This window comes from Solanum verrucosum, unplaced genomic scaffold, assembly GCF_900185275.1.
Source record: "Solanum verrucosum unplaced genomic scaffold, falcon-dt-bn FXZP01000176.1, whole genome shotgun sequence".
In the NCBI taxonomy this organism is placed as follows: Eukaryota; Viridiplantae; Streptophyta; class Magnoliopsida; order Solanales; family Solanaceae; genus Solanum; species Solanum verrucosum.
Genome location: NW_026020412.1, coordinates 1,466,183 through 1,492,185, shown reverse-complemented (window position 1 = coordinate 1,492,185; position 26,003 = coordinate 1,466,183). Strand labels below are relative to the sequence as shown.

Sequence of the window (26,003 nt, the reverse complement as noted above, 5' to 3'; positions counted from 1 at the left end):
ATGTTATTTTCTAGGTATGGACTGGCTTCATGCTTGTTATGCTTAAATCGATTGTAGAACTCGAGTAGTCAATTTTCAGTTTCCTAAATGAGGCAGCAGTTTTAGAGTGGAGGAGTAGTCCAGTGTCAAAGGTCATTTTATTTCATACGTTAAGGCTAAAAAGTTGGTTTCCAAGGGGTGCATCTATCACTTAGTCCGAGTTCATGACTCTAGTAGTTCAATCAGTTCCAGTTGTAAGTGAGTTTCCAAAGGTCTTTCTAGACAATCTTCCCAGAGTCCCTCCTGAGAGAGAAATAGACTTCGGAATATATATTCATCCTGATGCTCAACCCATCTCTATTCTGCTATATAGAATGGCTCTAGCTGAGTTAAAAGAGTTAAAAAGAGAAGTTGAGAGATCTTCTTGATAAGGGTTTCTTTCGACCTAGTGTCTCACCTTGGGGTGCTCCGTTCTTATTGGAGAGAAAGAAAGATGGTTCCTTTATGATATGTATCGATTACCAGTTGAACAAGTTCACCATAAAGAATAAATATCCCCTTCCGAGAACTGATGACCTTTTCAACCAACTTCAGGGTGCCACTTGCTTCTCTAAGATTTACGTCAGATCTGGCTATTATTAGTCAAAAGTAAGAGAAAGTGACATCCCGAAGACAGCATTTATGACCCATTATGGTCATTATGCGTTCCTTGTGATGTATTTTTGCTTGACCAAATCTCATACAACGTTCATGTGGATCTTATGAACAAAGTATTTAAGCTGTATCTTGATATGTTTGTTATCATGTTCAGTGATGACATATTGATTTATTCGAGGAATGAAGAGGACCATGCTAGCCATCTTAGAATAGTTCCACAAGCTCTCAAAGATCAAGAATTATATGTCAATTTCTCTAAGTGTGAATTTTGGCTTGAATCCATGGCGTTCTTAGGCCACATTATGTCTGGTGAATGAATTCAAGTCGACACTCAAAAGATTGAGGCAGTGTAAAATTGGCCAACACCTACATCACCAATTGATATAAGGAGTTTCTTGAGGTTGGCTAATTACTAGAGAAGGTTCATCTAGGGGTTTTTCATCTATTTTATCCCCATTGACTAAGTTGACTCAGAAAACAATTTATTATTAATGATTTGAAGCTTGTGAGAAAAGCTTTTAGGAATTGAAAACTCGATTAACCACTGCCTTAGTGTTGACCCTACCAGAGGGTACAACGGGCTTTGTTGTTTATTGCGATGCATTTAGAGTTGGACTTGGTTATGTATTAATGCAGAATGGTAAGACTATAGCCTGTGCATCCATACAACTTAAGATTCACGAAAAGAACTACCGACTCATGATCTTGAGTTGGCAGCAGTAATTTTTTCTCTCAAAATATGGCGTCACTATCTGAAGTTTAAGTCCTGGCGATCGCACAAACAGTGCGCCCAGACTTTTGAAGTTCAGGGTCTAGTGCCCCCTGCTCCAGTAGTGTAATGACCCTCCTGGTCATTTCTGTGTTTGCCTTATGTGTGTCATTTAAAGCGTTCCTATAGAGACCCCAAGTCATTTATGACTTGTTGGGTCTGACAATTCGGTCACCTGGTCGTCGTCGTTTGATTATTGTGCGAGCTTTAGTGTTTTTGGGAGCTTATGAACCTTGAACGATCATTTTTTATCAAAAGTTCAAGAAGATGACACCGGAATCCAATTATGACGATTCCATTAGCTCTGGAAGGGTCATTTTAGGCTAGTAGCATGGTCGGCATGACTCCCGAGGTTCTCAGTGTGAGTCGGTGTGATTAGGCGTTTTAACTTTAAGTTTAAGCCTAAGTTTGACTTTAGTCAACATTCTGAGTAAACGCACTCGGATGAGAATTCCGTCAACGCGGTTAGCTCCGGAATGTCGAGTTTGGTCTAGATTGACCCTTCTTTTGTGTCCCGAGGTTTCCGATATTTTTTTCGAGCCCTTTTGTGGTTTTGACTTAAAATGGCATTTGGGTGTGGGACCCACTTTTTGTCAAGATGACCTCGTATGAAAAGTTTGACTGCGCCATTGAGTCTGGAATATCAAATTTGGTATGGTTACATATCTTGTTTGCGTGTACGGGGTTTCGAACGAGTTCAAAGCACCCCGTCGGAGTTTTTAAGTTTTCAAAAATTATACTGAAAATCTGCTATATAATGCAGAATAATCAGCTGCCTTTCAAAAACTTTAAAACCTCCTAACTCTCCCAACTCTCAACCGAATTAGGTGATTCGAAGTGCGGGAGCTTCGTATTTTCAGTGGCTTCGCTGTAGAGTGTTCGGAATTTGTCAGGTGTGCGTCGTTCGAGGTAAATTTTGCGATAAACGTTGCTGCTGTAACCTTTTTTTAGGGTTTTAAGCTTTTGTTTTTGGCATCCTTGTTTTGGTCATATCTCACTCATTTTGGCTCGGTTTTGGGTGATTCGAAGTCCAACATATTGAGAATTATGGTGGCTTCATCGTGGAGTATTCAAGGAGTGATGGAAACCATTCGTAAATTCTGAGTTTAGACTGTTGCATGTTTTTCTTTTAAGTTGATTAAAATGTGATTTTCCTCGTATGTTGGGTTTTCTGCGTTTTGAGCCTCGAATTGTGTTCCATTTAGGGACACAAGTTCAGGGTACTATTTTGGGTCTCTTGGCAGAGTCAAATTCAGACAGTTCGGTGCGGATCTCACGATTCTCGTTTTGACTCCAAAATTGACCTGTTTCCGTTTGTTGTGATTTTGGTGTCTAAACGACCGTACTAACATTGTGATCCTATATTTGATAGAGTGACAACGTTCAAAGGTTGTTCGGGAAAGAAAAGCTCTGGCAAAGTGATTTGGAGCACGCACGGTCGACCTTAAGGTAGGCTACGACTTTCTTTCTATTAGATTGAGCTTAATTGTGTAAAAGCATGTCGATTGGAGTGAATTGGGGGTGGGTACCAATTTCCTACTTTACTTTAATTAAATACCTTATGTTAGGATCGATTGACCATATTTCGCGTGTAGTATCATGTTAACCAGTTTAGTAGAGTTGCATGCTTATGTGCTAAATGCTATTATATAATTGTATGCTATGTGTTGTATGTTTAGTTTATCTTTAACCGTAAGCATGATGTCCTTAGTCTAGGTTAGACTAGCATTGCCTTAGACTTATGACCCGTGTGCGCTGGATATCCTTGACTTTCTGCCGACGTCGTTCAGATGACTTAGCTCCTTGTAGACTGGAGTAGCAGACTTGAGTTTGATAGTTTGAGTCTTAGATTAGGCGTTATCGCTGGTTGCTGCACTTATGTATCTTCTTTTCTAATTTTGAGGTTTAAACGCGTTCTCGAAGGTTCGGTGCATCACTAGAGGCGTGTGATTGAGATAATATATGCTTGAAGCCTTTTCTGTGATTTCTTAGAGTGGACGGCATTTCATGGGGCTGTTGTTGGATTGGATCCTATTGAAGATACCATCACCCCCAAGGTCATTCTTTCTAGTTGGGCTGGGAGCATATCGTTGGCTGGGTAGACTCGGTGATTTCGGCGATCTCCCCCGGGCCTCTTTTTCTAGCTGGGTTGGGAGTGTGCTGTTGGCTGGGTGTCCCCGGGTCGCTCTTTCTAGCTAGGCAGGGAGCTGACTGCATGGTAGGACGATTCACGATATCTACCTCACCCATGGATCCCTCTTTCTAGTTGGGCAGGGAGTGGTTCCCCTGGGGTCACTCTTTCTAGCTAGGCTGGGAGTGCACTGTTGGCTAGGTGGAGTCTGATGGATTATCTTGGTTACTTTGGGCTAGGAGCCCAGTTTCTTCTTTCTCAATAGACTTAGCTATTACCTGTCGGGCTTATGGGGGTTCATTCAGGTTTAATTTCAACTTGCACACGAGTGTACTTTCTGGGCTTATGGGGGTCCAATTAGGTTTAGTTTAGTTGTACTTAGTTTATTTCTGGTATGCTCATGTGCTTTTTTTCATATCCTCTTTGACATCTCTGTGTCTAGATTCTATCCTTTCTTATTATTTTTACCCCTTTTGCTCAGACGACCTTTGATGCCTACTGAGTACCTTTTGTTTTGGTACTCATGCTACGCTCTACATCTATTTCGTGATGCAGGTCCTAGTACCAGTTACCAGTGGTGATTAGTTCCAGCCTTCTTTTCCAGCTGTGACTCGGAGACGAGAGTGAGCACTTGGCGTTTTGGGTTTGTCTTGTCTCCTTCTTTTGTTTTAGCTAGTCTTGTTTCCTTTGAGACACCCTTTATTGTGGTCCACTTTTGGGACTTGTACTCTCTATTAGATAGCTATGTACTAGTGACTTCCAGGTTCTGGAAGGGATATCTGTATATATTTATTTTGCTTTGTTTCCGTCTTGTTGTCCTTGTTTAGATTATTGGGTTACGGGTTGGCTTACCTACTGGTAGAGTATAGTAGGTGCTATCATTACTCGAGAAATCGGGTCGTGACAAGTAGTACGCCAAGGATTGTTAGGTCGATTCATTTCTTTGTTTCATCTGATGCATGTTCTATTAACTTGTGATCACGTTTCCCTTCTCTGTATTAGCTCCTATAAGCTCCATTTACCTTTGAAAATCTCTGCATATCCTAATCGCATGTCTTAATGCACATTTAAAACTAAATGGAGTTTAAGAGGAAAATTCAAGAGCTTTTATGAAGTTATTATTGAGAATCCTTTTTAATTAAACTAATTTTTGAAAAAACAAGGATGAGTTTTTGAGAAGAGTTTCATACATGATTGAGGAAATATAAGGGAACTAAGTCTTCCCAAATGTAACATTTTTACATTGAGCAAAGAGAAACTTTGATTTCTAAATTGAGTTTATGAGTTCAGGATATTTCAGAGCAATTACCTCTTTTAAGAGGTTAATTTAGTAATTACCTCAAAACAAAAAAAGAGTATTTCTACTTGAGTATGAGTATATATATATTTATTAGGAGTAGTATTGAGCACTGATATGTGGATGAGTTCAGACAACACACATTTCTCTTAAACCGGTAGCCAATATGGATAAAGAATCGTACCTTTTAGACGACTCCTTATATCTTTCGAGCATAACTTTAGCGGATCCACTTAGTTGAGGTGTTTTATATCCCGACAAGGTATATGACTGTCACGACCCAAGCCTAGGGCCCTAGACGTGACCGGCGAATGGGGAACCCGAAGGAACCCCAAACAAGCCTCATAGCGTATCATTACACATCCTTGGTCGCGGAAGCAATTAAAATTACCATAAGCAATAAGCATAATCAAAGGGGGAAATCGGGACTAAGGGAGCAAGAGAAAAAAAAGAAGAAATGATACATAAATACCATAGATGAGTCAAGCTCAAGCATAATACACAACTTGTCCAACACCACCTCTAAACACGAGTACTTAGCGGGGGCCAAGACAAACTACCAAGCTCACCCTCATAGTCAAAACATAACTAAAAAGAAAAGTCTTATACATAGCAAAAGATCATGAGCAACGTCCCCGGAATGGAGGACTCACCAATAACCTTGATAGGAAATCGTATTAGCCACGCGGAGGAGGATGGTCAAGCGGTGCTCCGGTCCCTACATGGTGACATCATGTAGGCATAGAGTATGCGTTAGTACGTTTGAATGTACTAAGCATATGGGATGAAGTGCAATGCTACAATAGATGGACATCATAGGAAAAATGCATAATCATACCCGATAGATAGCATATTAAAGAAATGATATGTATAATGATGCTTACATAAAAACCATATTTAGTAGGAGATAGTACATGTGTGGTGAGTGACCATCAATATAGTATTTTCCAAGGCCTACCACCCCCTTGGAGAGGCGAAAGAGGTACAAACCTCTCAATGTGGTTACCCGGGCCTACCACCCCCCGAGCTAGGGACCAAGGTACAAACCCCTTGATGTGGTTATACGGGCCTACTACCCCCCGTACTAGGCAACCAAGGTACCAACCCCTTGATACGGTTACCCGGGCCTACAACCCCCGGAGCTAGGCTTGGTCGATTCACAACACTTATATAGAGAAAATCATATACATGTATCCATTTCATCATCATTTCAATGATTATATGACTATCCGACTCATGGGACGTACATTGGACATTCCATTTCCTAAGAATTCTATCAATGGCATTTTATCAAACACATGGTGGGCTATTGTTCATGTAGATAAAATTATGTCTTTCAAGAGTACTAAGTCCAACCAATTCCGAAATATATATAAATCAGCCCACCAACAACATACATATATATATCAACCTTCATAATTTGATCATGGAAGCATGAAAACCATAAACATCACATAATAATTTCATTTCATGATAATATGCAAAAATAGACCATAATAGAATGTGTAGTAGTAATTCCATAATTCAAGAGTTCATAAATGATCATAAGGACCCATAAACTTGAAGTAAAATAGAGGATAAATGGTTGGACTTGTGGAAAGGAAGGTTTCCACAATCAACCCACATACCTCAACTTGGAGAATCCTTGATGAAGATTGGAATGGAGAATTGAAGCTTGAGATTGAGTCTTGAATCCGGAATTAGAGCTTGAGATCTTTGAATTTGGTTGACGATCTTGGTGAAATTTTGAAGAGGGCTTAGAGAGTGTTTTTGAGTGTTTTGAAGCTAGAAAGAAATATAACTAAGTATGGGACATATCCTTTTTTTATAAAAGAAAAACGTCTCCAGCCCGCTACAGTAACTTAGCTCTCTGGAAATTGCAATTCTGCCCGGACAGGTTTTACGAAAATGATCATAACTCCTTCATTCTAACTCGGAATGAGGTGAAACCAATTGCATTGGAAAGCTAACTCAAAGGGCTTTAATTTAATAGGTGGTGGCTCTTCCAGTTCCTTGTGTGCTAAGAGATATGCCCCTTTAAAGTTGACCCTCCAAATCGCATTTTTTGCGATTTTCGAATTTTGATACGGTTGCTCTAAAATTCGGGTTAGACCCATTTCCCACTCAATTTGACCCCCTGAATAAGAATATGAAGTCGAATTTCCGAAATCATGCATGGATTTTGAGATATATGGAAGTTACAATTATAGGTGTTTCCGAAGCACATTTTTGGGCATTTTTGGGGTCGTTTCAGGGAAGAGGTTAAGAGAAGCATCTAAAAAAGAAGCCCTAGAAGGAATTTTAGTATTTGCTCATAGAGAGTTCAATAACCATGAGAGTAGTATTTCTCAAGTACTAGAGTAAATCGAATATAGACTAGTTTAGGAAAGGTGGAATAGATCCACAACTTTAAAGTATCAGCCTTAGACCTAAGGGGGAGATAATAAAATGAGAAATCTAGTCATGTGTTAAGAATCAGATATGATGTGTTCAGATAGACTTTTCATTTGAAGAGGAGCCTATAGGTATCTTGGATAAGAAGGTTCGCAAGTTAAGGGCAAAAGAGTTTGCTTCAGTGAAGGTGCAATGGAAGCATCGTTTGATCAGGGAAGCTACTTGAGAGACGGAGTTTGATATGCATGCCAAATATCCTCAGCTTTTTTAAGCTTCACGTACTTTCCTTTACTTTATATTTGAGGAGGAACATGGTTTTTAGTGATGGATATGTAATGACCCTGAAGGTCATTTTTGGAAAATTATCATAATACCCCTCTTGATAGTTGTCCCGAGTCATGTTTAGTTAATTTACAAAGTTGGTTTTGAAATTGGGTAGAAAAGTTGGGATTTTTTGGAAATTTTAGAGTTTTCGAAGACTTTAAGTTGTTAAAGTGATTTTTGTCAACAACCGGAGCTACGAGTCTCAAAATGGAATTTTGTCAGTTCCACCAACTCTGGAATGTAGAACTTGGTCTAGGAGTGCTGTCATTTTCAGTTTCAAAGTCTTTATGTGGATTTGATCCCTTGAGTTGAAAGTTTAAGTGTATTTAGGCTGAGTGTTGACTTTGGTCAACGTTCAGAGCTCGGACACTCGAATTGAAATTTTGAAGACACCATTGGATTCAGGGAATGATTTTAAGCCTAGCTTAGGTTTAGGTTGAATTTTCAAAGGTTCCAATTAAGGGCAGTTTAGTATTTTTGAGTAGAAGTTAGTTTGTTGTGACTTTAACGGGTTTCGAGTCAAGGAGACTTTGAATCCCTGTTTCGATTCCATTGAGTCTGATATGTCGAGTTTAGTTGGGTAGCATACTTGGTTTGTGTGCTCGGAGTTTCAAACAAATCCGGAGGGTCTATTCGGTAAATTTTTTGTGTGTTAGTGAATTGTCGATGCTTCTGTCTAGTACCTATTGTGCTTTTCATCACGATTGTGGACTCTCTCTCGCAATCGTGTACGTCACGATCGCGTGGGGTATGTCGCGATTACATAGAGTTAGGTCTTCTTGCATCGCGCCTATGCTGCGATTGCGAAGGTCAATAAATGAGTTGACTTTTGGTTCTTCATCGTGATCGCGATGAGTAAGTCGTCTGGGTAGAATTCTTTTTTCAAAAGTTTGGGTTTCATCCCAATTTTATCATTTTTGAACCTTGGGAGCTTGGTAAATGCGATTTTAAAGTGATTTTTTGAGATGCATCAATTGAGTAACGATTTTTAACTCCCCATCTTAATTACCCATTATTTATTTCAAGATTTTCTCACCTAATAGCTAATTTTGAACTCAATTTTTTTGGATTTTTCTCAAGAACTTGGTGTTTAAGAAAAATAGTGATTTAAGCTTGATTTCAACTCGAATCTCAATACGATTTTCACTAATGAGTTCCAAACCTTTAAGTATGATGATTTTATACAAAATTTCAGGTTTAACCCTAACCCTTGGGAATGACTTTTGGGATCGATTTTGACCCGGTTTCCAAAATTCAATGAGATGGATGTTGTTGTTCTTGATTTCGTATTGTGATTCCATATTTAATAGATTTTATGGATTCAGATACTCGTCGTAAAGGGAAGGCCCAAATACCGAGTCAACTTCTTTCTCTTTTAAGGTAAGTGGACCTCTTGACCCTTCGTTAAGCATATTGAACCTTGTATGCCTTATTGTGTGTTTGGGAGTAATGGGAGTTGGTGAATGATTTTGTAATTCTTGCTTATTTGTAAATGTTGATTGAATTCTAAAGACAATAAAGTGGGATAAAAGGGAAATTTGTTGATATATTCATGCAAGATGTGTCATGAATGGTTTGAATGGTTATATTGATTCACTATTGATGTCGTGTCATGATTGTGTGGGTATAGATTACGTATTGATATGAAATTTATCATCTTCTCATTATTCGTGTGAACATGCCTATTTGCATTGGTTCTAAAATACTATGCTAAGATTTGAATTGATGTTTATGCTGAGGGAAATGGTTTCAGTGATTGATGTTTATGCCAAATGGAAATTGTTCCACGATAATTATGTACGCTGAAGGGAAATGGTTATGGCAGAAGATATATGGACCATGTGAGTCCCCATGGGTCATAGCCTGAGTCTTACGAGTGTGTATTGTAAGGATAGACATGTATTAGTATATATGGCATTGCACGACATTGGGTTGCACATCATTATTGTTCTTTGATCTTTATGAGTGATTTGTTATGGCCATTGTGATTGTTTGAATATCAAAGACTGATGATAATCTATTTATGTTGAGGTGCATGCTACAATGTAATTATACGTGTCATGTGTTAAATTGTTAGGTTGAGTTGGTCTGATATATTCTATGTAGGTTGTAGTAAATGGAGGTTTGGATGAAGTCTTGGGAGTACATGTGTTCTGTATTGCTTTACTTAGGGTTAGTAGGGATGCTTGCTGAGTACCATTGTTATTTGGTACCCACTCCCTTGCTTTCTACACTTATGTAGGTTACGAGCCCGGATCGTCTTGATCTCCCCTTCTCATCTTTGTCTGAGGCTTGCTTTAGGAGTTCGTGAGGTACATCACTTACTCTTTCATTATGTCCTTGTTCTGTTCTACATTCAAAGACATTCAGACTAGTATTTCTTTTAAATCTATTGTACTACTTAGAGGCTTGCACACGTGACACCAGATTTTGAGGGTATTTGAGTTATATTATGACTTCCGCATGTTTATGTTACGTTTAGTTCCTTATTCTGTTTTTACTTCCACATTTACCTTATCGAGGTTTGTTTAGGCTGACCTTTCTTGGTGGGATAAGAAATGTGCTATGACGCCCGGTTTTTGGATTGTGACACATCTCCAAATGAGTGAGGGCATCCCAAGCTTGAGGCTGAAAACAATCACATTTTGAGTTGAAAGTGGAGACGCCATGTGGGATTACATTTCTTCTTCATAAAATATGTCATGGTGCTGGGGCTTGAACACTACAATAAGTAATTACTAACGGTGCAACCCAGCCTTACTGACCGGAGATCCTGTAGCGAAGGTTCAATGTGGTAACAAGCTGTCTAGTAGTAATTGTACAAGTCCCACGGCTGTTAAATTTCATGCTACTTAGTGGAACGGTTGGGAACATCACATGCTCTGAGTGAGTCATATACTTATAATACTGATGCGTTTATAAGCCCTTTCAATACCAGTCTGATCATGCTATGAGCAACTTCATGGCTCATCCAAGCTACTAGGCTTCCACAAGAAGCATCAGGATTTCAATACCTACTATCAGAAAGTGCATTTAAACAATATAATCTTCCACTTACTGAAACTTACGAATTGCATCCGCTACTTTTCTTTGAAAGCAATACAAAGTAGTTTCCTCATCTGATAATATCTATGTATAACAACTATAATTTTCTGGAACATTGACAGATTTAGATGTTTATGAAACAATGATATTACCAGATGTTTTCTTTACTATGTACATCAACCAAACAAATGAGATCAGAGATTGATCCCTCTTTTGGCAACATAGTTAAAAGTACATTTAGGTGTGATCTGATTACTTTGTTGTTAAATCCAAGAGAATGTGGTCCTCTTAAAACAAAGCAGTAATTCCAAAGTCCAATAATCTTCATCATTGAGAACTATAAAAGCATATGATGGTTGCATTTCTTTTAGGACAAGATGTTGCTTCAACCTGCAATAAAGCTGGATAAGAAATGGTTTCAACTATAGGAAATATGGGGATACAATCAAATAAGAGAAGACATACACTCCACATTATGACATCTGCTAACTAAACAAGTGAAATCCAATCCACGAAATAATTGATCTATGGACAAAATGTTGTTCTGGTGAAGGTCGTAATGCCAGAGGAATCACGACTGCTAGGCAATATTCAAATATTCACAGTTGTATCTGCTGCCGTCTTAAAAAATAATTATATCTTAATTGGTCTTTTTTCTTTTTGGTGATAATATCTATATAGATTTCTTGATTCACCAAATAGATCTTTCACTTCCTTATTAGCTATCTGCTTAAATTTCTATCCTCTCTCCAAATATTCACTACCTGTCTCTGCATAGAACTGGCCATGCAGTAAACAGATTTCACTTAATCCTACTTTAACTCCTTTTCTGGTTCCTTGGCTTCTCTAAGGTTTTAAGGATCTCCATGTCTATGTCATCTTAAGAAATGTATCCAAGAGAGAAAAACCGTGTGTTATCTTAAGCAGTCAAGAGGTAAAGTGATAGCCTCAATTTCTGTCCAGGATTATTACTGTCCAACAAACAAGAATGCATAAGGTATTTGACAGTTACTTCATTCTGAGGCCAAAAAAGAAACTTCAATTTAAATCTCTACAGCTGAAATGATAGGAAGTAATCAAGAGGCATAAGTAGGTCATTGATCAACACCAACAACATACACAGTGAAATCCCACAAAGTAGGTCATTGATCAGGGCTATCATTTGTACACTTGTAACCAAGAATCTGGCCTAGTGGTCAATGAATTGAGACCAGGATTCAAATCTGAAACCCAAACAGATACAAAATGACTACGTGATTTCTTCCCATTTAACTAAGCATTAGAGGGCAGAGTTACCCAGTACATATGCCAGTGGGAGGTTGTAGGTATCCGGTGAACTAGTCAAGGTGCATGCAAGCTTGCACAAATAAGAAAAAAAGAAGAGATTATCATTAACAAACTTTGCAATCTGATCTTTCTCTAAAAACGAATAGCAACCTCATAAGAACGTATTATTGCGAAAAATATCCCAAGGAAAAAAAAAATAGTGACATCTGCAATGGTTTTAGCATCAAAACTAATATGCGGACAACTGTGGTTTTTAAAATTAAGGGAACATGAACATAAATATTAAAATTATCAGAGAAGTTATACAAGCCAAAAATTTAAAAAGGGCTGTAAGTCTGTAACACCTTCATACAGCTGAACATCCACATGATTTGGCCTTTGTTTAAGAATTGATCATTTCAATACCGATGGACGATAGAACCCCATTTGTTCTAGAATGGTCATTTCAGTTAGGAAAATGCCTGTTAAGATGGAATAGTAATTTGATGGCAATGGGGTTTTTTTATATAAAATTTGAATCACAAATATAAAGGTAAAATACTTGGGACGGCAAAACAAGCCACCTCAAATTTCAGAGTGTTGCAGAAATCACAAACTATAAGATTGTATTGGGGAAAATTTTCATGTACTTGTGGCATTCGAATAAAATCAAAGAAAGAGGTTATCGAGATAATCCTTCAAGAAGTTACCCGAGAAGTACCCGGGACCATTGTGTATCCGGGTTGATTACTTCCATCATGGTACCGGATCAGCTGGAGGGTTTCTAGCAGATAAAACATGAAGCATGGAAGAGGAAAGAAGGACTTGTGGCCCAAAGACACGTTAAAAGGATGTTCAGTGGGTTTACAGCTGGCAACAGTATCTCCAAATGGAGCACTTTTACATTATTGACCGTGGATATACACTCGAAAATGCTTATACCAACACCTTTATTTCCAGTACTAGCAGCTTAAGTTATAACCGGAATAGAAGCTGAAGCACACTCGTGATTTCTTCCCATTTGACTAAGCTTTAGAGGGCAGAGTTACCCAGTACATACGCCGTTGGGAGGTTGTAGGTACTAGTCAAGGTGCACACAAGCTTGCACAAATAGGAAAAAAAGAAGAGATTATCATTAACAAACTTTGCAGTCTGATCTTTCTCTAAAAACGAAAGCAACCTCATAAGAATGTGTTATTGCGAAAAATAGCCCAAAGGAAAAAACACCGACATCCATCTGCAATGATTTTAGCATTAAAACTAATATGCCGACAACTGTGGTTTTAAAATTAAGGGAACATGAACATAAAATTATAGTCATCAGAGAAGTTATACAAGCCAAAAATTTAAAAAGGACTGCAGCACCTTCATACAGCTGAACATCCACATGATTTGGCCTTTGTTTAAGAATTCATCATTTCAATACAGATGGACGATAGAAAACCTATTTGTTCTAGAACGATCATTTCAGTTAAGATGGAATAGTAATTTGATGGCAATGGGTTTTTTTTTTTATATAAAACTTGAATTACAAATAAAAAGGTAAAATACTAGGGATGACAAAACAAGCCACCTTAAATTTAAGAGTGCTGCACAAATCAAAAACTACAAGATTGTATTGGGGAATATTCTCATGTAGTCCTGGCCTCTTAGGATGGGGCTTCCCTGGCATTAGAATAAAATCAAAGAAAGAGGTCATCAAGAAAAGCTTCCTTCAAAAGTTACCCGAGAAGTACCCGGGATCATTGTGTATCCGGATTGATTACTTCCATCATGGCCGGATCAGCCGGAGGGTTTCTAGCAGATAAAAGGCAAAGCATGGACGAGGAAAGAAAGGAATCGTGCCCAAATACACGTTAAAAGGATGTTCAGCGGGTTTACAGCTGGCAACAGTATCTCCAAATAGAGCATTTTTACATTATTGACCAAGGATATACAAAAAAATGCTTATACTAACACCTTTCTTTCCAGAACTAACAGCTTAAGTTATAACCGGAATCGAAGCTGAAGCAACACTACTTGGATTTCACTATTCCATTCATTTATTAAATTGTATAAGTGTTCTCTCTAATCTCATTTAACAACATATCTATTTGTTTAATCTCGAATTTACAAGTTAAATCAAATGCATATGTCCTTGACCTCGTGACATAAATTGTAAACGGATTTTGACTATTACCTGGAGATTCAAAGGTGGGAGAGCATGAGAGCAAGGTCGTGGTCAGACATTTTAACATCAATACATGTTCCCAAGGAAGAAGCAAGTCTGGCAGCTAATTGATGCTTACACTGGGGAAAACAACACATAGAAGAGAGTGTTACAATTAATTTTTTGATATTGGATAAAAACAGTGGGAAGGAAGGAAGGGTAAATCTCACACACACAAAGTTGTTCCCCTCTGTTTACAATGTCATAGAAGAAGGAATAACAAGCACAATAATGTTGTGGAAAGCATAAATATTCCTCCTTCCTCTTTGACTCTCCTACAACCTGCGCAACCATAAAAATGAATAGAGTTCAATATTTAATTATCATAGACCCAGTGGACTGATATTGTAAAAAATTCTACCTGAAAGATGGAACGGCCACTGGGGTGACCCAACATCCTTTTGACACCTTTTTGATCAACTATTCTCATTGCTCGCTCCAAATTTTTGCCAAACAAGAAATGCAATCTAGAAAGAAAAGATGAATTGTAGTAAAAGCAAGACCAGAAATTGGAAATTAGAAAGAAAAGAAAGGGAACTGACATGGAGAGTTGCTCATCGCTGACTGCAACAAATTAGCAAATGAAGTTAAGAGTGATATAAACCTAAAATAGAGTTATAGTTGAAGAAGAAGAAGAGGAGACCTGAATGAGTTGATTCGATATCATTCCACACTTTCTCCGCAACCAATGCACTAGTGCTCATTCTCAAAATCCAATTCTTTCTACGCATCATTTGTTTGTATTTATGGGAGGTTAGACTCTAAAGGCTTCAAACATTACTCTTTAAATTTTCTCATTTTTAGTTGGTTTAAATATTTTAGAAAATATTTTTCAAATCAATTAATTTTTCTCAAATTTAAGGAAAATAAGAAAAATTCTACTCCTACCTTATATTACATTTATTTCTTACCCTGACTCTCTCCGTTCAAAACCTATTAAAATTTTTTAAAAAAATTTAATTTATTTTATCCCTAACCCGACCACCTAACCCCAAAGCAACCCCTCCCCCAACCAAAAAACAATTAACAATTTTAAATTTTATTTTATAAAAATAGTTTAAATTTTTTTAAAAAATTGATTATTTTTACCCCACCCATCCCCTGATTACCCCTATTCCCCCACAAAATAAAATATTAAAAGTTTATTTAAAAAATAATAATATTTTCTTAACCACACCTACCCCAACTCCCTACCAGCCTCCCACCCCCAACCAAAAAAAATATAAAATTATTTTTAATAAATTTTTTAAATTTTTATTTTTTTACACCATCCCCTCCGATAAAAATTTAGAATTTTATTTTTAAATTAAATTAAATCCCAATTTGAAAGTTAGGTCCCGAGTCAAGTGTGGTTGGATCCCAATTCTGAAGTTGCGGTCGAAATCTCGATTTGGAAGTCAAACTTTGGGTCTCGCATCAATTATTGGTTGTCAGGATCGGGTCCTGATTTGAAAGTTGGATTTCAATTCAAGTGTCGAAGTTAAAATCTAAATTGGTCGATCGTGTTCATGTTCGGGTGTCACCCAGGTCCTAGGTCGGATAACTGATCCCAATTTGATTGTTGGGTCTCGAGTCAAAAGTTGGGGTTAGATCCTAGGTCAGATCTCAAGGTCGGATTTCAGATCGGTTGTTGGGGTTGTGTCTTAGTTTGGGTGTTGGGATCATGTCCTAGATCAATTATCGAGATTGGTTTTCTGGTCAGAAAATATTTTCCTAAAAACTATTTTCTACTCTCTCGTCAAAAATAAAAGATATTTTCTAAGTAATATTTTTCATTCACCAACTAAACACTAAAAGATAATTTCCCAAAAATATTTTCTACTCACCAACCAAACATGAGAAAATAAGTCAGAAATCCACTTGTTTTCTAAGAAAATATTTTCCAAGAAAATATTTTTCATGAAAAACATTTTCCTTCATACCAAACAAACCCTAAGTGTGTTTGTTTTTTCTACTAAATGGTAACTCAAGTTTAGAAAATTGCCCAGATATATGTTTTGTATTATTTAGAATTAAGTTATCACTCAACTATCACTACTTTCCTCCAAATATACTTAACACTTCAAAATCATCATTCTCTCATAGTTAGCATGTCATGTCATTAAACCCTCATTTTTAATAATAAACTTATTTAACTCATCAAACTTATTTAACTAGAATAATAATCATATTTTTTTTTTAAAATCATTTATTAAGAAGACATTTTAATACTTACGAATCTTTTATCATAACTAAACTTTTTATTTTTTTATGCTATGAAGAATAACGTTTGAAAACCTACTCTAATGTCATCAATTTTGAATACTTATAAACACATATATTCAAAAAAATATTGATATACAAATCACTCATGAAAGTCAATTTACATTAATTAATCATAATTGTATAACAGATCAATAATATTAAAGGTCAATTAACTATTAAAAAGAATTAATGGTAGAAAGTGAATAATATTTATATTTGAAAATAAAATTTTGATCTTTATTAATGAGCAAATTAATCTCATATAATGTGTATTATTAAATTAAAATAGGCAATTCAATTAATTATTACTTGTGTTTAGTAAATTTGGAATGAGATAAGAATATATATTAGTGTTTAATTTTATGATAAGATAAAGTATAATATAATAGTTATAAAAGAATAAGAGTGAAAAATTAAAGTAAAGATAAAAGTTAAATGACTTTTTTAACCAACTTTTCTGTGTCAACCTTACAAGTTTATTTGAATATTTTTATTAAAAAAAAATTTCTTATAATTTTAGATAATTTATTTAGGGATTTAAAAATATATCAGGTAATAATTGCGTACAAAAAAAGTTTCATTTAATTTTGTTTGGTAGAAAATCAGAAGGAAATTAGATTTTTAAAAAAATATAATCTTCATAATTTTTCACTTAATATATATATCTTATTAGATTTATGAATAATCCATTTTAATATTCTAATACTCCCTCTGTCTCATATTAACTGATCACTTTTTCTACACGCATATTAAGAAATCATAAATAAGAGGAAAATTTTACCAATTTACCCCTTAAGAACTTCTTTGAAACTTTACAAACAAGTCTGAACACTTTAAAAAGAATCAATTGCAAGGATATTATGGGATAATTTTGATTAATGCTTTCTTAATTTAGTAAGGTGATCAACTAATATGGAACAACTATTTTTAGTATAGTATTAATAATATGGGACATAGGGAGTAGTAAAAATAATGAAAAGCTAAATTCTTGTGAAAAGTTTTTCTTCCTTAAATTCAAAGACGATAGGTTCTATGTTTTAATTCAGAGAAAAGACATAAAATCACCACTGAAGTTGTCCCGAATTTTCAAAAAAATATTTTAACTTTACAAGTATCCTATTACCCCACAAAACTTTTGAATATCTTTGTAAAAGGGTCATTTTGACCCATTCCCTCACCTAGTTTATGAACACGCACAACACGTGCGTGAAACAGTGTTTTTATTGCGAATAACCAATCAAAAAGTATCACAATCCGCTTGTTTTCTTTATTAATTAATTATTTACTTCTTTTAGATCATCTTCCCCAAAACAAAGCTCAAAAGAGACATTGGTACTCTCTCTTGACGATTTCATCATCTTCCCCAAAACAAGGTCAACGTTGATACTTTCTTTGACAAATTCATCATCTTCCCCAAGCGCAATAGGTAGGAATTCGTTTTTCTCTTTTCATTTCCAATCGGAAAGGTTAATTTGAAGTTTTTCAAGGATTAATTTGAAGTTTTTCAAGACTAACAATAGAAATTAGTCAATAACACAACGAAACACACTGAAATCCTAACAATAGCAACTATAATAAGTCAATTCTAACACTTTTTGCACTATAATAATCCCTAAAACAATAGCAATACGATCTTTATCAACTAATGTAAGAAAATCCTAACCTATTAACCTTCAATTCATTGTTCCTCCAAGAATTGTGACCAAGAAACGTCAAAAAGGAAACAGATGATCACCACACTATCGTTTGACCAGGAACATGAAGAGACATGGAAAGTTGAGACAAAAGAAAAAAGAGTTTTCTCTTATTGAAACAAATCAGGTCGGGTCTAGACTATGACAACTCGTGATCATCACGCACGTCTAACCAGGTGAGGAAATGGTACAAAATGACTCTTTTACAAAGATCTTCAAAACTTTTGTGGGGTAATAGAACGCTTGCAAAGTTAAGGTGTCTTTTTGAAAATTCGGGACAATTTCAGTAGTGAGTTTATGTCTTTTTCTTTAATTTATGATGCATCTTAATTATAAATTCACTTATTTTATCGTGTGGAGATGCTTAAACCATTTTGTATCGCAATGTACAGGTGAAACTTTGCCTCCTCTTTTTACTTCCTCTTTCTCTTTCTTTTTAAAATGTTTTATTTCTCACTTCCCTCTCTTTGTTTTGTTTTTTTTTTTTGTAAAAAATCTAAGTAATAAAAGTTGGAAAAAATTAAAGGCATTTAAACACTAATAAGATAGGAAAGCAAAGAGATTCAAAGCATATGGTGCCAATATAGTTTGACATTAAAGCTTGGTTGGTTCTATAATTTTTCTTAATAAAATAATAATTTTATTGTTGGCAATACCAAAACTTGAGATGTTATGAAATATACTATAAGCAAACCAATTATCTATGCATAACCAATGCTCTTGCATATTATTTTTAATGCCGTAAATCAAACTATACATAAGAAATAATCTATGCATAACTAATACAAGCATAACTAATACAAACATTATTAATTTACTTATTGAGCATTATTTTTATATACTCTTCCAAACGATCCCTTACAACATTAATTACCTTTCATTTTCTTAGTAGTGCAAGATGAATAAAAAAAAATATGTAAGAAATAACCAATCTATAAAAGGTTTGCACATCTTCTTCCATCAATAAAATTAAATACCTAGAGAGAGCCCCGAACTGTTGTTCCATATTATTTTTAATGACTTGAAAGAATTATCAAAGCAACCACATGTATTTACAAAAAGACTTAGATTAACATTGAAATTATACCCATTCAATTGAAAATTCTGTTATGTGAGAGTTTTCTGTTGAGACTAGAGACGGAGGCAGGATTAAAAGTTTGATAGAGACGGAGGCAGGATTAAAAGTTTGAGGGTTCTAAATTTCTTTTTTTTTTTAAAAAAAAGAAAAAGAAAAAGAGAGAGGGTTCAAACCTACAACTTGGGGTGTACATGGTCGGGTTGGTTCAGGTTTTTCAAATATCAAACCAAATAATTTGTGTCGGATTTTTGAATTTATAAACCAAACCAAACCAATAAAACTCAGATTTTTTCAACCTCGGGTTTTTTCGGATTTTTTTGGGTTTTTAGGATTTTCGGGTTTTTTCGAGTTTTTCCGGTAAAGTATTCATACAAACATATAATTTACTTGTACTTCAAATACTTCTTTAGTCCTACCAAAATACAACTATCTAAAGTGTTTCTTAAGAAAATAACACAAAATATGATATGATTAATGACACTAAAATATCCAACAAAAAAATAATAATGAAATCGCGTAAAACAAATATTGCAAATTAATAAATCATAATGAAAATGATCATATTTTAAAAGTACTAAATCATGCTAAAATAAGTTTAATAAGTATTAGTTACATGACTAAATATTAAAGAAAATTAAAATTAGATTATGTATTGTAATTGTCTAAATCTAAGTAAAACTAAAGAACAAATATTCAATATTATTGTCATTCTTAGTGTTGAATTGATTTTCTTTTCGCATTAGAATTAATTTGATTTAAATTTAAGCTTTATTATAATTATCAACATCTATGGACTATAATCTTTCGAGCAACTTTCACATATAGCAAACATGAAAATCATATTTGTATATTATAGCTATAGTTTGCATGATTGCGCTCCATAACAAATTTTATATTTGCTATGGAGCTTTTGATTTGTATAATTCGCTGCAAACATCCAATTTTATACAAATTTTTCAGTTTTGTATAAATTTATTTATATATTGTAATTTGTATAATAAGATCTGTATTTGTATAATTATAAGTGTATAGGACGAAAATATATGTATTTGTATTTGTATATACACTTTTCTCTCACTTTATACAAACAAAAACGTATTTTATATATTTTATACCAAAATGTATAAAATGGCTAATTGTATACTGAAAATGACTAATTATATATCGAATCAGATGGCAAAAAAAGGGGATGTTTACTGCGAATTACAATTAAAATAAACTATGGCTATAACATTTAATTTGAGTTAATAGTTTGCTATTTCATACAATATTCCCTAATCTTTATTGGACCGTTAAGAATTCTAACTTTCAAACATGAAATAATATATTAAAAGATAAAAATTATGAAAAAGTATAAGAAATATTTAAAAATTATATCAAAGTAAATATTTTTACGTATAAAATAAAATTTTAAAATTATATATATAATGTCGGGTTGGTTTGGTCTTGGGTTGGTTGTTTTTAGTTGAAACGAAACCAACCCAAATATAGTCGGGTTTTTTTTTCCAATACCAAACCAAGTCAAACCAAACCACTAGTCGGGTTTTTTATTTCAATTTGACTTGATTTGCGGTTTGGTTCAATTTTCGGTTCGATTTTGTACACCCTACCCACAACTCTAGTGTGAAAAACATTTTCACAATCCTTTCCTTACACTGAACCATCAATCAATTTTTTAGGGGTTCATTGTTGGGAAAGACAAGCACAAAATAAATGTGCACGACGGGGCTATAGCGGAAGAAAACCCAAGTCAAAACTTTCCCTTCTATTTGAACCAAGAGAAGACAAAATAATGCAAGAAAACACTGTTTGAGCAGCAAACAAATCAACCAAGCAAGAAAAATAAATCAACACAAGAGACACCAAATTTAACGTGGAAAACCTCTTCGGTGTGAAGAGTAAAAACCACTAGGCCAAACCTCCACTAAAATCAACAAGAGTTACAAAAGTGTTCTCCAAAATGTCTACCAACAAAGTGTCAAACAATGAGAAACACAACTACAAGATAACACCAAAAACTAGAGAAATAAAAAAAGCAAAAATACCAAACCCGCAACTACTGTTCATGAGCTAAAATATGGAGCTACAGGGCTCCAAATTACCCTCTATTAGTTACCAATCAAATATTAAGTTGAAAGGAACAAGCTTTCCAAAAATCAGCTCAATCAGATAAGAAACGAAGCAGAAATCGCGATTTGAAATTGGCTGTTAGGGCTTGTGTGAAAATCTGCACTTTCTCACTTTTCTCTCTATATGGCTGCTCTCAATCTCTTGTGATCTTCTCAAATAAGACCTAAAAATAAGTCTTATATATGCCCCATAATATTGGGCTTATGGGCAAAGTGGATTTGTCAAATTTGGGCTAAATTTATCCATAAAGGAAAGGAAGGAAGACCCAAAACCTTGGACTTTTATTTATCCACATAGGAAGGAAAAAAGGGCCAAAACCCAATAATTCTCCCCCTACCGACTATGTGGAGGAAACCGTCATCCCGGCGATCATGCAACATTCTTCAAACTTCCCTCTTGGCAAAGATTTAGTCATCATGTCGGAACTATTATCATTGGTGTGGATCTTTTCAAGTTCAAGCAACTTAGAATCCAACACATCTCGAATCCAATGATACCTCACATCAATGTGTTTAGATCGACCATGAAATGTAGAATTCTTGCCAAGATGAATAACACTTTGACTGTCGCAATAAAGCACATACCTCTCTTGAGGACAACCAAGTTCCCCCAAAAATCTCTTAATCTAGATCAACTCTTTGCAAACTTCAACAACTGCAATAAGCTCCGCCTCTGTAGTAGATAAAGCAACACATTTTTGCAACCTATATTGTCAAGACACAGCCCCCCGCAAAAGTAATCAAGTAGCCTGAAGTAGAATTACGAGTATCAATATCACCAGCCATGTCTGAATCAGTATAACCACAAAGAATAGGCTTCCCTGTACCAAAACACAAACTCAGACTAGAACTGCCACAACGATATCTCATAATCCACTTTACAACATTCCAATGTTCTCTTCCCGGATTAGAAAGAAAACGGCTAACAATACCAACATCATGAGAAATATCTGGTCTTGTACACACCATTGCATACATCAAACTACCAACAATTGAAGTATAAAGAACTTTCTTCATATCTTCCTTCTCACCATCACTGGAAGGACAATGCTTAGTACTCAATTTGAAGTGCATAGCTAAAGGTGTACTGACAACCTTAGCTTTGTCCATGTTAAATCTACGAAGTACTTTCTGAATGTACTTTTCCTGTGACAACCACAACTTCTTGGCATCTTTATCACGGACAATCTGCATGCCAAGAATCTGCCTTGCTGGCCCTAAGTCTTTCATAGCAAAAGACTTATTCAACTCTTGCTTCAACTTTTTAATCCTGCAAGTATTATGACCAACAACAAACATGTCATCAACATAAAGCAAACCGATAATTAAGTCACCATTAGAGAATTTTTGCACAAAAACATAATGGTCTGAAGAAATCTTTTTGAAGCCCTGCAAACTCATAAAAGAACCAAACTTTCTGTACCATTGCTTGGGAGCTTGTTTCAGACCATACAAGCTATTCTTCAACTTGCAAACATAATTCTCTTTTCACTTCAAATCCTTCCGGTTGCTCCATACAAATTCAATCAGTAATTGTGGTTCAATTTAAAGAATTGTAATTGCAAATACAATTTAAACACCCATCTAGTCACCATGGAAAAAAGCAGTTTTAACACCCATCTATTTAACCTCCATGTCCAAACTTGCAGCCAAGCCTAGAACCACACGGATGGATGACATCTTCAAAACGGGAGAAAATATCTCATCAAAATCAATTCCTTTTTTCTGGTTAAATCCCTTCACAACTAATCTAGCCTTGCACCGTGGAATTAGGTTACCATCTTCATGTTTCACCCTAAACACCCACTTGTTTTTCAAAGCTGTTCGATCTTTAGGTAACAGAACCAAATCAAAGGTATGATTATCATGTAGAGACTTCATTTCATCCTCCATAGCATCAAACCACATTTCTTTTTCTTCACTTTCCATGGCTTCATCAAGACTCTCTGGTTCTCCCCATAAGTCAAGAGTACATACTCATTGGGAGAATAACGAGATGAAGATATTTTCTCTCTAGTAGATCTTCTGAGAGAACTATCTGGAGCATTAATAATAGTTGGTTGCTGACCAACTGCATCATCTTGCACTGGAGCATCAATGACATACTATCATTCTGAATATGATCACCATCTTCAATATCAGCTTAATTTTCACCATCTTGAAGATTTTCACTTGATGAGTCAAAGGAACTGGATCAACATCAACTAGGCTCTCATTGCTCTAAGAATCAACTTTCTCAGCTTTGTCAAGATCTTCAATTGTTTGGTCTTCAAAGAACACAACATCACAACTTTTAACAAGTTTCTTCTCAACTGGATCAAAGAAATGATAGCCAAATTCATCTTGACCATAACCAACAAAGATACATTGCCTAGTTTTAACATCCAACTTTGACCTCTCATCCTTAGGAACATGCACAAAGGCTTTACACCCAAAAACTTTAAGATGATCATAAGAAACATTCTTAACAGACCAAACTCTGCCAGGAACATCACCATTCAAAACAACAGTAGGAGATAAATTGATAACATAGGCTGGTAGTATTAAGTGCTTCTGCCCAAAAGGAATCTGGCAGCTTAGCATCTGAAATCATACATCTAACCCTCTCAACAAGAGTTATGTTCATCCTCTACACTAAACCATTTAGCTGAGGAGTCTTCGAAGGAGTTTTCTGATGCCGAATACTCTGGTCTTTGCAATATCTATCAAAAAGACCAATCTACTCACTACCATTATCAGAACGGATGCATTTCAATTTCTTCCCCATCTGTCTCTCAACCAAGGCCTGAAAATTCTTGAACACATCAAGTACCTGATCCTTGGACTTCAAAGAGAATACCCAGAGTTTGCAAGAATGATTATCAATAAAAGTCACAAAGTAAAGTGCACCATCATGAGACTTTACCTTAAAAGGATCACACAAATCAGAATGTACTGATTAACGTTATCAACGACACTTAATCCAGTTCTAAGCGTCTACGATTATTAGTCAATATAAAAACCCAACTAAATGAGTTGGGGTCGAATCCTATAGGGAGTGGTACATGTTTAAGATTCAAAAGTAAAGTACGAATATGTTCAAGTCAATCATAGGAATAGACATTTACGAGTAAAAACATAATGTAAATCAGGGGGTGACACGAATGTCAAATAAGGGGGTTTTGGTTTCAATTATCAGCTACAACAACATCAAATAACACAAAGATGACAATAATGAGACAGGTTCTTGGGATGTGATTCGATTATAGGCTAATGTAGACAAATATGTAATTGCAATTGTTAGTAAATAACTGTAAATTAGTGAATAAGCTAGACTTTAGAGGGGATAAACTTTCTCTCAAACAATTTACTCCGAATCAAGTTGGTTTTTCTCGAACACCAACAAGCATGCAACTAAGAACAACCTACCATTTAGTCCATTCACTCTCTCGAGTTGATTGTGTGGAAAAGAGTTTAAGATTTACTCTCTCGAGTTGAACCCATGAAAACCCAATACCCATAGACCATCAATTTAGTAATCTTGATTTTAAAACCTCTCTCTTGAGCAAGCCAAAAACACAAAGGTAAAACTGCATTTGCAACTACAATTCTTTAAATTGAACCACAATTACTGATTGAAATCACTTCTAAACGTCATTTACACTAACAATTAACAATACCCACAAGCTAAATCAGCCCATAATCACACCCTAAGAATTGAGGTTTTAGCTAGACATCATAAAAGATAAAAATCGTTACCAAGTTGTGTTTCCATCAACTGGGTACGATTAATTTCGTCTTTACAAAGGTCCAAATTGAAGAATCTCCACGACTAACTTCCAAATTCTCAAAAATGGAAAACTTCAATTCTTCAAAGCTAAGGAAAACTTGTCTCCAAACCCAGAGTTCTAAAATAAGATACTTGATAATGATAAAAGCTTCTACAAACTGATATCTCCTACTAAACTTAATGTTCAAAAACGTATTTATAGTTGCCAAAAATATGCTACGAAGGACCATTCGGCGCAGTAAGTCGGGCTCACCGATCAGCTCAGCGATCCGCCCTTTGACCCATTTCATCGCCTTCTTGTTTTGGCCTTCAACATCCTCAAGGTCTGTAATTTTGGGCGATATGACACTGCATCGTGGAACCACTCAGCGATTCGCCGACTGTTCCTTTCTCTTGCCAACTTGATTTTCTCCTTCATGGCTTGGCACACTAGAACTTTAGGCGAGGTAATGGCCATTCGGCGAGTCGCCAAATGGACTTGGCGATCACCAGACTCTTTTTTTTTCTTCTTTCATCTCGTTTCATTCCTTTTTGCAAATGAGTTTCCTTGCTTTATTCCTCAATCCAAATACCTGGAAATCAAGGATTTTACATCAGTTATTGACACACAATAAGCATTTGAAGACACTAAATCTATACAAATTAAGCCCTAATGAGTCCAAATCTAGGACTCATCATGTACCAACTCCAACAAATCATTCTTTCTTGAAGGCAGATGACTCTGAAAAGAAACTCTTTTCTGTTTACCTGCTAAGCAATGAACATACTTGTTCAACTTTGCTTGTTTCACTCTAGAAAGTAAATTCTTCTTAGCCAAATTGTCCTTTCCCTTCTCGCTCAGGACTCAGTCTTCTATTCCATAATAATGATGAAGTATCATTCTCCACCACATTTACTGAGCCTCTGAGAATGGAGCCCTAAAAACATATAAGCTAGACAACTTGTCACCACGGGCTATCACTATCGAACCTCTTGAAAGCTTCCACTGACCAGCACTATGGGTATTAACATAACCCTC

General features: G+C 35.6%; 1 protein-coding gene across 4 annotated transcripts; it reads right to left on the bottom strand.

Annotated features, from left to right (window-relative positions):
* Positions 1 to 10,607: 10,607 nt before the first annotated feature.
* On the bottom strand, positions 10,608 to 14,782 carry LOC125840727 (uncharacterized). 4 transcript variants are annotated; one of them, XM_049519696.1, is made up of 6 exons: positions 14,715 to 14,782; positions 14,614 to 14,635; positions 14,433 to 14,538; positions 14,246 to 14,353; positions 14,042 to 14,151; positions 10,608 to 10,986 (listed from the first exon to the last, which is right to left on the bottom strand). In XM_049519696.1, the coding sequence occupies exons 1-5, from the start codon at positions 14,773 to 14,775 to the stop codon at positions 14,050 to 14,052; spliced, it is 399 nt and encodes a 132-aa protein (XP_049375653.1). In that variant the 5' UTR covers positions 14,776 to 14,782; the 3' UTR covers positions 10,608 to 10,986; positions 14,042 to 14,049. The 4 variants fall into 4 exon arrangements, with proteins under 4 accessions (XP_049375653.1, XP_049375654.1, XP_049375652.1 ...); XM_049519697.1 differs by having other exon boundaries at positions 10,893 to 10,997; XM_049519695.1 differs by lacking the exon at positions 10,608 to 10,986 and adding an exon at positions 11,913 to 11,953.
* Positions 14,783 to 26,003: the final 11,221 nt, after the last annotated feature.

Bases quoted from the DNA above. Each gene is read 5' to 3' on its own strand.
- LOC125840727 (XM_049519696.1), bottom strand. From the start codon at position 14,775: ATGAGCACTAGTGCATTGGTTGCGGAGAAAGTGTGGAATGATATCGAA. The intron at 14,636-14,714 runs GTCTCCTCTTCT...AATTTGTTGCAG, and splicing joins TATCGAATCAACTCATTCAG to TCAGCGATGAGCAACTCTCC. The intron at 14,539-14,613 runs GTCAGTTCCCTT...TTTTCTTTCTAG, and splicing joins AGCGATGAGCAACTCTCCAT to ATTGCATTTCTTGTTTGGCA.